At 38.5% G+C, this 12811-nt stretch overlaps 1 protein-coding gene across 1 annotated transcript in view; it reads right to left on the reverse strand.

The window, feature by feature from the left end:
* Window positions 1-11038: 11038 nt before the first annotated feature.
* LOC121962859 (lysine-specific demethylase 6A-like) overlaps window positions 11039-12811 on the reverse strand; it is a 31815-nt gene continuing 30042 nt past the window's right edge. Inside the window, exon 30 of the mRNA XM_042513176.1 lies at window positions 11039-11793. Coding sequence (XP_042369110.1) covers window positions 11764-11793 — 30 coding nt within the window. The 3' untranslated portion in view covers window positions 11039-11763. The remainder of the gene's footprint in view (window positions 11794-12811) is intronic.

Raw genomic sequence — 12811 nt, forward strand, 5'->3', positions numbered from 1 at the left:
GTTTGGGAACCGCTCTGAAAGCCGCCTCTGAACCGCTGCCACTAGCGTCAAGTCAGCTGCGCAAAAATGTAAACTTCCGGTGGCGAATTTCAAAATAAGGGTCGCTTGCAATAGTGACGCAAAACAGGCAACACTTTTCCTAGTTGTCATACACATTAAGAATATTGATTAGATTTGAACGTCTGTTTATGAAGTATTTTGACATGATTTTTTGAATTATTGAGTACTCTTAGCAGATGGAGACATGAAATGCAATGATTTTCAATGTATTCATTCACTGTGCAAAATGGGAGAAATACTTTAACTTCTGACTGATGTTTTATATATGTTTGTCTATTTTACAAAAAGAAAAGAAAAAAGTGTTTTGTGATTTTGGTAGAAATCAGCCGATTCCGATTTTTAATTTCAAAGACAATATAATACTGATATTATCATGCATCCATAAAAATAACCCTCTTCAACTAAAAAGGCAGATATCTTAATCAGCAACTCTGATCTAAGATCTATAGATCTGTTGATCTACCAACAAGAAATCACATTACATTGACGCTGTGATTGGCTGTATGCTATGAAGATCAGCACTATTCGGTTATTATTTTTTAATTATCTGTTATTATTTCTTAATGCCCAAATTGATGCATTTTACAAATACTACTATTTATCAATACCAATACAAAAATGACAACTTTTACAATTATCAGTATCAGACTACACGGCAAAGAAAAACAAAATATTTTCAACTGAGAGGGCAGACAACAGCTTATAACTGCCAGTCTTTTTTTTTTGTTTAAGTAAAGGCCTAATTTTACAAGCTAATAATCAGGAGCATAGCGCCACTGTACATGGGCATTCTCTATGCGTACCTGCCGGTATGTATTCTGGTAGGCTACCTATGTGGGCCCCTTCCCACATGAGGAGGGGCCCTTTTTACCCCCCAGTCTTACGTCCCTGCCTATAATTTTTTTAAATTTACAACAACAACAAAAAAAGTACTGTTATGACGTAACATACCAGCAACATCACTCCTTAATCTTTCAGTTTTATTTCTAGTTTTACTTATAAGTTTTGGGGTTTTTTGCACAAGAAATAGATGTTTTTATTTTTAATGCAAAAACTCTAAGTTTCCGGTTTGTCCCTGGTGAACTACATCCAGCTTTCCACTCTAGAGGGAGGGGGGTAGCCCCTGCCTGGAGAGGAGAGGGGGAAATTCTTGTGTTTTTGGTATGCGATTACCCAGCGGAGAACCCATGACTGAAGGGGAGGAGGAGAGGGAGGAGGACCGGGGTTGAGTTTAGGATACATTCCTTGCCTTCCTCTTTAAGTTAACCACATTATTGGAGCTGCTGACATGTTGCCTCCTCACATGACACCCATAAGCTCCCAGCTGATGCATTACAACTGGACAAAGTGGTCAGATGACCTCAGCACATACTGGTATGATACACAGATAGGCTACGACAGGAAAACCAAAAAATCCCAATAAGAAATACTATGATAATAGAAAAAGGGGGGAAAAAATCAATTAAACCTGCCACCAGTATAAACACTTATTGAAATAACAACATCTGTCCAATGCTGAAGAATTTACCTGCTGTTTCAACACAGTCTCACAGAAGTATGTGAAATGGACACGACTTCCAAACAACATTAATTGGTCGTGAGCACGAAATGTTAAAATGACATGCTGGCAACATGAAAACAATGATAATCCAATATTACAACAATGACAGTTTCATCGTAAAATGGTCGCAGTTTGGTTTGGTCTAAAGAAAGAAAAACACTTGGTAAGTTTAGGAAAAGATCGTGGTTTCAGTTTCAATAACTACATAAGAAACATAAGTGCGGTAAACATATGTATTTTGTGTAGCTCTGTAAAGTACCCAAGTAAAGTACTTTGCATGAAATCTGTGAAAAAAATGTAACTGTTGAATTTTTGTTTCATTTAGGACACAAACAGCAGTCTCCTAGTTAAAAGTCCATGCATGTTTGACCCATCCACGCCTCTCACCCACCCAGTGTTGGGGAGTAACTAGTTACAGTAATTAAATTACAAAATAAATATAATCAGTTACAGTTCTTGAGACAAAAAGTAATTCAAGTACAGTTACTAATCAAAATGTTGGTGATTACTACAGGGGTTACATATGAAAAAAAAAATCTTTGCATTAAAAAGATTATATGTTAAATAAAATTCTGATGCATGATATCTTTTTGCTGTGCAGGAACACCTTCTTTTGGCATATTTTTGGACAACGCGGGTCAGCAAAGCTGATGATGAAATTATTTTAAAAGTTACATAATGTGTTCCCTTTTTAACAGGGTAACTAGTAATCTGTAGCCTATTACATTTCAAAACTAACCTTCCCAACACTACGCCCACCATATGCAAATTTTCACAGTCTTATACTTAATTTGTGATTCCAATACAACAAAAGATCTTCCTTTTAACACATTTCGTGCACCACCCTGTAATTGTTTATTGACATTTCTGTCCTTTTCACAAATTTCTATGACAAAGACACAACTGTGAGTTTACTGCTGACAGGTTCTGCATTTTTAATGCCAAATTAGTTAGGGACTGTATAAAAGTTATCAGGATGGGAAGAGGGGTTGAACCTATTACATGACTTTTTAAAAAAGTAAGACCCCCTCCATGGTTATGAATACTTGGTTTGACCCAGAAAAAAATGGCAAAATATATGGCAAAAAACACCTTTATGATGTGTAACAAGTGTAACTATTTTTCAAGACTTTTTTTTTCTTTTACAGCAAACTGCACAAGAAAATAATGAAATAAAATATAAATCTGGAGTTTGGAAAAATCGAAGAGCATCCCCTGCTCTCCCAGAATTTCCATACCCCCGTCCCATCGGGAAAAAGAAAAATGACTATCCTTATTCTCACCCATACTCCCCCCAAATAACCATTGACGATTTCTGTCAAATCATTTTTTACTGTTAATGCACATGCCTGTAAACTGACAGGAGACCACACACACACACACACACACACACACACACACACACACACACACACACACACACACACACACACACACACACACACACACACACACACACACACACACTCGATCTCCCCAGCTCGCCATTAACTCCACAAATACAGCGGCTTTACATCTGACATATTAAATGGGCCTTGCTACATTTGCATAAAACCAGTGGGGCTCTGCCTGTTCTTCTGCATCTCTGTCAAAGCTGTAATCGCCCACTCGCTAATGACAATTACTATAATGGACTGATTGTTGGATTATACCACCAAAGTGGTTTTAGCACACATCTGCATAATTGTTCTTAGCATATACGCGCCTGTGGGCTCCTGGCTGCCATTAGCCGCAGCAGAGAGAGAAGAGAGTGATTGAGAAGTCGTTGGATGCTTGAAGAACAGCCGCACATTGTGAGCCAACTGTGTGTGGGTGTTTTGAGTGTGTCTGTCCTGTGTGGAAATGCACTAAGCGTTGCCTTGCTAAACATTGTTTTTAGATTAGACAGGCACAGAACAGCTATATGAGGGGGCAGAGGTTCACTTTCAGAGGTCAGCTGCTGGGCCCTTGAGCGAGGCATCGAACATCTAACCTTGCTGCAACTAAACTGTACAAATAAGTAGAAATGTATAAATTTGAAGCAGGATATTTGTAGAAAACATGTCGTGCTGAGTCACTTTTATATAAGGTTTGGAGATGAAGATTACACAAGTAACGATGTCATCCTCCATCAATGATAAAGGGCCCATCAGTGACGCATCACGGTTGCCAGCATTATACAAATTGAAGCAGTGAAGTTTTAACTTTACAGCCCATCTAGGTAAAAAATTGACCAGTTTTTGAAACCTTAGCAAATTGGCCTGGTTTCTTTCAAGAACATAAGAAAGAAGAGATTGCACCATCAACCCTTTTGGGTTTTGTTTTTTTTTTTCATTTTTATTATTTATTCATTTTAATTTTTTTTCTTGTTTCTTTTATAAACTTTCCTTTAATCCCCCTTGTATGCTATTCACTATTACTACTTTGTATCTGTACATTTGTATCTGTGAATAGTGGTTTGTTTTGAGCAATGTTTTTGAAAAACAATAAAAAAAACATTTTTTTTAAATCCTAAAAAAGGACACAAAAAGTAAAAAAAAATTCCCCCTCTCTCTTCATGTGCAGGTTATTAATTCTTTTTTTTTTTTTGCAATTCGCAGGATATTTCTTGCCATGATACTTATTGCCTTTTTTCTACATTTTATGAAGAAGTCAAACCAATTTATTCAGGTTTCAAAGGTTTATAATGCTTGTGAAAGGCATCTGAACACAGCACAAATACACTGATATCGATCCAGATTGCAAAGGTTCAATTTTTATCAAAATGCAATGACTTTAACATCCTGGCAAACGAGGTCTTTAGTGCCATCTCCATCAAATATCAGTGTTTATCTCTCACTCATATTTCATGGGTTTACACTGATGTCCTTTCCCTCCCTGCTTGCATGCACCAAATTAAAAAAAGCGACATGACCTTAAAAACTCTGTTTAGCTCTGTAGTCTTTGTTCAAATGCTGGTACACAATGTGAAGCTGTGTACAGCTTTCCTCCAAAATCAGATCAGTGGAGCTCACGTCACATGACCAACAGATGGACAGACACATCCGTAGTACATGGGGGACTGAGGCAGCATGAGCCAGATCAACAGCTGAACCCAGCTTTCCAGTTACAGTCCCTGTTTAAACATGCAGCGAGGCTTTGGGGGAGCTGAGCAGAGCAGCGCGTAGGAAATCTGTGCGACTCTTTCCTCCAGCAAAATTTCTTCAATTCTAAATGAACGATTGAGTCAGCACAGAGGAAGTTATTGTCTCTGTCGCTGATACCTGGAACCTGCACGACTGTTACTTCATCCCCTCCTCTTCCTCCTCACATTGCTCATCTTTTGAAAGCAGGCCAACATCCCACACACACAAAATCATGCTCCCTCTCACTCTCTCTTTTTCTCTGAACAGCACTCTGTGCTAATTACTCTCCGTTTCCATAGCGATGGGTTGCACCTCTTTTTTTTTGTTATCTTGGATAGCCCATCGTAACCATGCCTCACATCAAATCATGCCATTGAGGCAACAGTTTGTATTGTTGAGTGGATGGATTTTTTTATCTTGCAGCTCAGCAATTGACGCTCATCCCCAAATTATTAAGAACACACAGAAAGACAAGAGTTTTTCTTTTGTTATTCCTAAAAAAAAACACCTGTTATACAACATGATTATTTAGAATCAATATGTGATTCAACATTTGCTCCAGGAAGTTACTGAAGCATGCAAGTGTTTGATCTGAGTTAGCTATTTCATACATTTCCCAGAGTGCCGTTCAACAGCTGGTTATGGTATGTATCAGAGATGTGGGCTCGAGTAAAACTCGAGTCACAAACTGAACGGCATTAGACTCAGCTTGACAAAAATTTTAAAAAACGTGCAGCTCAACATCGACTTTAACACCAAAGACTCATGACTTCACTTGACTTGAGCCTTTTGACATGAAAATACTTCATACTTTCCCACAAGTACAAAATTAAAAAGTATGATATTTAAAACGTGTGCCATGAATCAATTCATTTCTGAATCAACGAACATTAATGCTATTCATTCCTAGCGAGGTGACACTTAATCTGTAGAAAGCAGGATACCAGGAGAGAAACATGACGAGCTAACGTTACGTTACTGAGCATCAGTTGGAAAAATGAAAACCAAAGATGAAATTGTTCTTGTATAAAAACAACAAGATGGTCAACAAAAGACAAAATTTCAGTATGCAAAACATGAGTCATTGCCTCATTTACAGTCAAAGTCTTACAACTTCCAACAAACTTGTTCTACCAAATAAATGCAAATTTAAAAAAAACATTCATGATGTTTTATAAATTCAATATATCATTACTGTTTTTAAAATGGCCTTACATTTAGTGGCAAGTGCATTATGATTTTTTAGGACGCAAACTAGAAGTTTAGGACTTGAGACTTGACATTCTTGTTTTGACATTCATTCCTGTCTTGAAACTTGCCTGTTGACTTAAGACTTGATTTTGGACTTGTGATCTTTTACTTGGGACTTGAATTGCCACTTGCCTGTCTTAATTGGGGACCTGGGACTTGATTGCAAAGACTTCAGACTAATGACTTGGAAAACAATGACTTGGGCCCACCTCTTATATAGGTATAGGTGAAAAGACTACTACACTACACTAGCAACAGCAGAAAAAGAGTTTTGCACATTTTTTGAGTCTTGAACTCTTGATAAATAAATACCCATGGATTAAGGTTGCAAATTGTAAGCACTTTGATTAAGCAATTATTGGCAAAATTAACAAGTGATTGTTATTTGAATGAACCATTAAAAGTCTGCTTATTTAAACAATACCAAATGTGTCTTCCCCTCAATCAAAGCTCACTGCAACATATTTAACTTCTTCAGCATAGCCTGTTGATTACTTGATTAAATTTCACGTTTACCAATTAACTGATTATTTGTTATCATCCTTACAGCTGATGTTTTGTCTCAACTTTAATTTCAATCTTTGCTTATTTAGTAACAAATATAAAATGTTACATTGAAATACTTTGTGTTTTTTTCCATACAAAACACAAACAAGAAGGCCTTGGCATTATGATTGCCTTCCTCACACTGTATTCTGCCAGAACAGATGAAATAGTGTGATGACCATTAATTATGAACAAATAAATGATCAGTGGTGTGAATTGTTTATTCTGTTGTTACGTTTTGTCTTTTCCCTGTCAGCTATAGGTCTGTGCTCAGGATGTCTCACATTAGCCTCCATATAAGTGGGTCACTTTGACACAGTCACACTTTTCTATATAGTAACTGGAGGGGGGGGGTTCACACTGAAAGGGGTCAGAGAAGTAGCAGCAATTACAGGGGGGAGAAACAACACTGCATTGGATTCAAGGAGTGTTGCGTCTTTGAGTCGAAGCTGAGGGATGGAGGGGCAGAAAGAGAGCGACAGCCTGAGAAAACAAAAAAGGGGAAATGATCGCGGCCTGCGTGGCCCTCGGTTCATTACTCATTAAACACACAGGAATGTCGTGTGTCTGCATCAGCCTGAATGGATACGTTTAAAACTTTACATTTCAAGCATTTAAGTTAAAAATCCATTAATTCAGCAAAGAAATTCTGAATAAATATGACTGTCATAAAAATGCAGTGCAATATGTAAAGTCTGTGCGAATGCTACATTATCCTCAATGACCCAGGGTTTTATGAATGGACAGCAGGAAGTTCTGCCATTGGCTGAGCCTGACAGCCAATCAGGGAGCATCCCTTGCAACAGAGGCGGGAGTGGATGAATGGACGAGTCAGACATTTTCAGAGGTCAGGGCCTCTGTGTGTGTGCCTGTAGGTGTGTGTGCATGCGAGTCTCACACACTGACCTACTTGGTTTATGGCAGGGATCTATACATAGCTGTGGGAAACGCAGGCGGACAATCGGCTCCGCTTAAAATTAGCAGTCAGGGCCACCTGTCTGTTTCTCACAAAGGCGGAAAACACCAGGATGGAGGGAACAGGAAGGAAGGGGGGGGGGGGGGTTGATCACACTACTGGTTTAACTCCTTCTCTCTTGCCTTTTTCTCTCCTTTTTCCCCCACTGCGACACAGGGAGACATTGTTAGGAGGTCTGGATTTGAGGAGGGGGGTGGTTGGTGGTCCGGGCCAAGCAGAGTTCACATACCTCTCTGCTGGATCATTGCCAGATTTCACAGAGGATATAGGTGGACGATACAGGGAGAGTTAAAGGAGTAGTCCAACTTTTTAAAAGTTAATCACTTTGTTAATCACTTTGTTTAGTGAGTTTGGGTATCTGACAGCTCTCTGTGGTGTGCAGCACTTTAGCATTCACGTTATATTTCCACTCTTTTGTAAATAGACGGACAAGCCTTCTGCCACCTGCATCCCTTCTCTTAACATTAACACTCTTAACACTATTGTCACTATATCGCAAAACTCTAGCTTCCTGCCTTTGTCGTTTCAGACAGCCAACAGGAAGTCTTAACCCTCTTAACTGATGAAAACTTCCTGTTCTAAAAGTGGCATCTTGTTTCCTAGAATCACGATTTGTCAGCCCGCACTCGGTTTTGTTCCTGTGTGCCTCCGCAAAAGTAAAAGTTTGTGGGTTGCAAGATGTTACACAACAGCAAAAACACAGTACACATTAACACTGCATTATGACTACCAGAGAATTCAGTTCTTATTTCTGTTTTCAGATGTTAAGTATAATATATTATTTCCAAACTCAGCCGTCTTGTGAGCAGTTTCAGTGTCAAACTCCACATATGATAAAATATGATTTTCATCCTACCTCTTTCTCTTCCAGGGCCTCCGGTCAGACAACAAACAGCACATGGACACTCCAGGAAAGGCGATGGAAAGTCCTCCAGCGTCCATCTGTGGCAGTCAAAATGGACGCAGCAACAGACGACCATCTTTGTTTCAGCGTGGGAGCAGAGGGACCGCGTGACGCTGAAAGAAAAAGAGGGAGATGATGAGGGAATATTGCAGTGTAGTTCCATAACAGCATGCACCTGAACCTGCAAATGCTCCTTTTAATCTTTCATTTAAAAATGTATTGTGTGATGTATTTACTGTGCAGTACAACAGAGGATTAGGGCCATGTTAAAGAAAAAAATAAATGCTAAATTTCTTGAATAAAGTCATAATATTACAAAAATAAAGTCAGAATTTCAAGAATAAACTCGTAATATTCTGACATTAAAGTTGTAGTTTTACAAGAAAAAAATCTTGATTTTATGAAAAAAAAACTTGTTATATTAGGAGAATGAAGTCATAATTTTCAAGACAAAAGTTGTGATTTTACAAGAATAAAGTAAGAATATTACGAGAATAAAGGCATAATTGTACGAGAAATAGGATATTGTTTCTCGGATGTTTTTAGTTTACTGGCAAAATGTTTATTTCCATGATATACTATCACCTTTCTCTTTAAATTCAGACTTCTTGTAATAATACAACTTGATTCTCTGTAAAATTACGACTTTTTCTTGTAAAGTTATGATTATATTCTTGTAATATTATGACTTTTTTAAGTCTCGAAAAAACAAGAAAAACAAAACCTCACTATGGCCCTAAAACGCCGTCATAATAAACTTAGACTGTTTTGAAAATGATCACTGTGCTGACAATAAAAAGGTAACAAGAGTCAACCACACTAACATATTGATATATGCCAAGTTTACCATCTTAGTTTGGTGTATTAGCATGCTAACAGTAGCTTATCAGCTGTTTACACAATGTGCAGATGAGATTAATGGGAATGTCAAATAGTTTAGGAAGTATTTGCCAAACAGGTTTACTAGCTTAGTTAAGCATTGGCATGCCAACATTAACGAATTAACACTAAATATAAAGTGCAGCTGAAATTAATTGTAATGTCAAATTGTGCAGCAGATATTAGCCCGGTTTACCGTCTATGTTAAGTGTGTTAGGGTGCTTACATTAGCTAATTAGTACTAAACATTAGGACTGAAATTCACGGCAATACTTAAAAGTTGGTTTTAACCAGTTTAGTTGAGTGTTAGCATGCTAAAACTCGCGATTAGCACTAATTAACGGGCGAATGGGCAGGTGCAGCATCCTAATTGTGTTAGCATGCTAATATCTTCTAACTGACACTAAACATAGCATTAGTTAGTATTAAATACACCAGTTTAGCATGCTTAAGCTTGCAAATTAGCTCTAAACATTAAGTAAACAAACTCTGGCGTTGTTAAAATGCGTACATACTGGCAGAGCATTTCAGGGTGAAGGTGCAGGTGGGTAAATGTGTCCTTTTAGTCACTGTCTCCTGCTGCAGCCGCCTGCTCTCGTCAGCTGTCAAGAGGAGCCGCAGTTCAGCTCGGACGTACCTGCTAGCAGGAGGTGTTTTTCCGGGTTTTCGACTTCATCATTTCCTGGCTGATATGTGGCAACTGGGCGGCCATTTTGGCTCCGACCGGAACCGCAGAGCCACAGGGTGCTCAGCAGTTGCTCAGTAGTCAGTGTAGATCCTGTGGGGCTGGCAGCAGCTACATCTGGCTACTGGGTCTCTGCTGGCATCCGGGTTATTCAAGATACATGTCAATGACAGAAATGTTTTTTTTATTATTAATTTTTGGCATTCCTTTTCAACAGTGTCCATGTGTTGCTCCCCCTGTGATCTTTCTGCCATGCAGCTTTGAGATTTCAAAGAGATGTCTTAAATGTCCACCCACAGTGAAGAGAGAAGCCTTTGGCAGAGTTAATCCTAGACTGCATGGGTAGTTTAAAGGACAGAGGACATTTTTTATGAATAAAAAAAAATGATATTTGTGAGATACTATGTGAGTTCTGAACCTGGCATTCAGTGTAGGATTCTGTGTGTGTCAGTCTACAGCTACATTGTCTGCTGGGTTTCAGGCCTCTGCTCATACACATCAACACCAATATGTTATGTTTTGTTTATTTAATGCAAATGATGATTATATAAGTATTGTGGTATGTTTGAGAAACCAAAAAGCATGGATAATTTGACAACTTTGTGTTTATTGACTCATCATAAAACATTCTTCAAACAATAAAACAATTTTAAATGTCCGTTTCTGTACAATGCTTGCTAAGCAATTTATTTATATATAGAAAATGTAAGAGGAGTCATGTTAAAATGACAAAACTCCTTCAAATTTAATGGCAGGTACTCTGGAAAAAATAACAGCATTCCATCAACAAATATTTTCAAGCAATAAATATGTATTTATAAATAGTGTAAATTTACATCAAGATTAGAAACATAACGAAACAAAAAAATCACAAATTAAACTTTATTCCATAAGTCTATGTGCAACCCATTCTCTTTGTGACTTGGCTAGTAAGTTTTTTTGTTTGTTTTTTTTTTTTAACCTTTTTTTACCTAAGAAACAAAATGTCATAGTTTTGAAAAGAACAAGACGAAGATAAAACGTAAAAGCTGTAAAAAATAAAATAAAATAAAATAAAAAAAGAAAGAAAAAAGAAAATCACCTTAACTCTTCACATTACAAATTTTTTTTGGGAGATTTTGCTGTCCAAAGAGTCTTAAAATTACTATCTACCATAGAAAAAGACCAGTTAGGCTAGTGCTCCTTAGAGGGAAAAACTGAAGAAAATTTTGGGGGAAATCTATAAATCAAAGCCAACATGTCATCCTGTTACCAGTATAGGAAAAGAAAAGAAGGGAGAGAGAGAGAGAAAGCTTGTCAAGTCAGTAGTCTTTTACGGGTGGTGTTGCCAGTTGCGACAGTTAACAAGTATCTACAAAACATTTTTATCACGCACTCCTCCCCCTCGTCCCCCCTGGTCCCAACCATTTTGATTAAGTCCTCCGTTAAAACAGGGCTGAGCCATTGTCACTAGAGGGGGCTGGGAGGGAGGTGGGGGGAGGGAGAAACAAGTCCTGTTAGCGAGCTCGGTGGCACCCCCCTCTGGAAGGGCCAGGCCCCAGCACTTCAAACAGGTTGCATAGACAGACACACTCGGCCGCCTCAGCCTCCAGCCGTCGCTATGGAGACCAGCCATATTAGGAGGGGGCGGTGGTGAGGGTGGGGGGAGACGGCCTTGGCTTTCCTGAATATCAGAAATGGTCCGCGTATGTAGGTGTTTGTTCTTTTTTTTATTTCTTTTTTTTAACTCTTAATACAAGTTCCTGTAAATGGGCTTCATGGCTCCACAGCAGAAGAAGAACGAGGTGTCACCTAATGTCAAGATGAAGATGAATGAAGAGGAGGGGCCTGGGGAGGAGGAGCAAACATAAGAATTAGTCACTGAATTCATCAGCTTGAGAAAGTCAACATGTCAAAACAAGTATTTCACCTCAAGTGGCTGATCACGTCAAAGTAAGATGTCTACGTGTACCCGCATTACATGATTTAAAAAACAGCTTCCGCAGGCTTGCCAAGTGTTATTTTATGATAACTAGTTGCAGTTCACATTTCTTTTAATACTGATATCGTTTCAAGAGGAACCACACCCATCTTTTTTTCTATTATATAACATCCCAGTCTCCTGTTTTGACCTATGTGCTAAATGGGAAGGCAATTTTAAAGCAGCCACAGGAAACCCAAAGTGTGGTATTTTTCAACCTGTACCCTCTTTTCTCATGTTTCTGTGTCGAAGTGACTCATAACAATTCTGAAATTGGTCCGGTTTTGAGTGAGAGCGCTGCAGCCAGAGGTAGCAAAACAGGCTGCAACGTAACCACTTGGAACAGGTGTGTCCCGTCAATTTAAGTCCCTTGAAAGTGCTTGTTTTTGCCCCAAACAGGCTTAGATTGTCATTTTATGTCTGAAAACAGAGAATTTGCTGTTGGAGTCTGTTTTGCGTCGAAGTCTTGCAAAAGGGAAACTCACATTCTGACATCTGACTCACTTTTTCAGCCATGACCCGAAAAATCTTTTAGATAAGAGTAACACTCAGGACACACTGCCTACATGAGCAGCTCATCACGGCTACGTCACTGAACTGCTGCGGCGTGTAAACGTTGATGCTGCAGAGCTGCCTGCTGCTACAACTACTGTATTTCCACAAGTAAATGTCGATACAATTATGTATCTGCACTGCATGGTCAATGACACAGTCATGGTATTATTTCACAATAAAATGCCATATGTTATCAACAGAAAGGATTTATTTCCAATGAAACATTGTCAGGGGGCTTTTATTTTGAGTAAATGTAAATATTTTGTTTTTCTCATGTCTGTGACAGATATGGGCATTATAGTAAAAGTTGGTATAATGTCAATATTATTA

Source organism: Plectropomus leopardus, chromosome 24 (assembly GCF_008729295.1).
Source record: "Plectropomus leopardus isolate mb chromosome 24, YSFRI_Pleo_2.0, whole genome shotgun sequence".
Lineage (NCBI taxonomy): Eukaryota > Metazoa > Chordata > Actinopteri > Perciformes > Serranidae > Plectropomus > Plectropomus leopardus.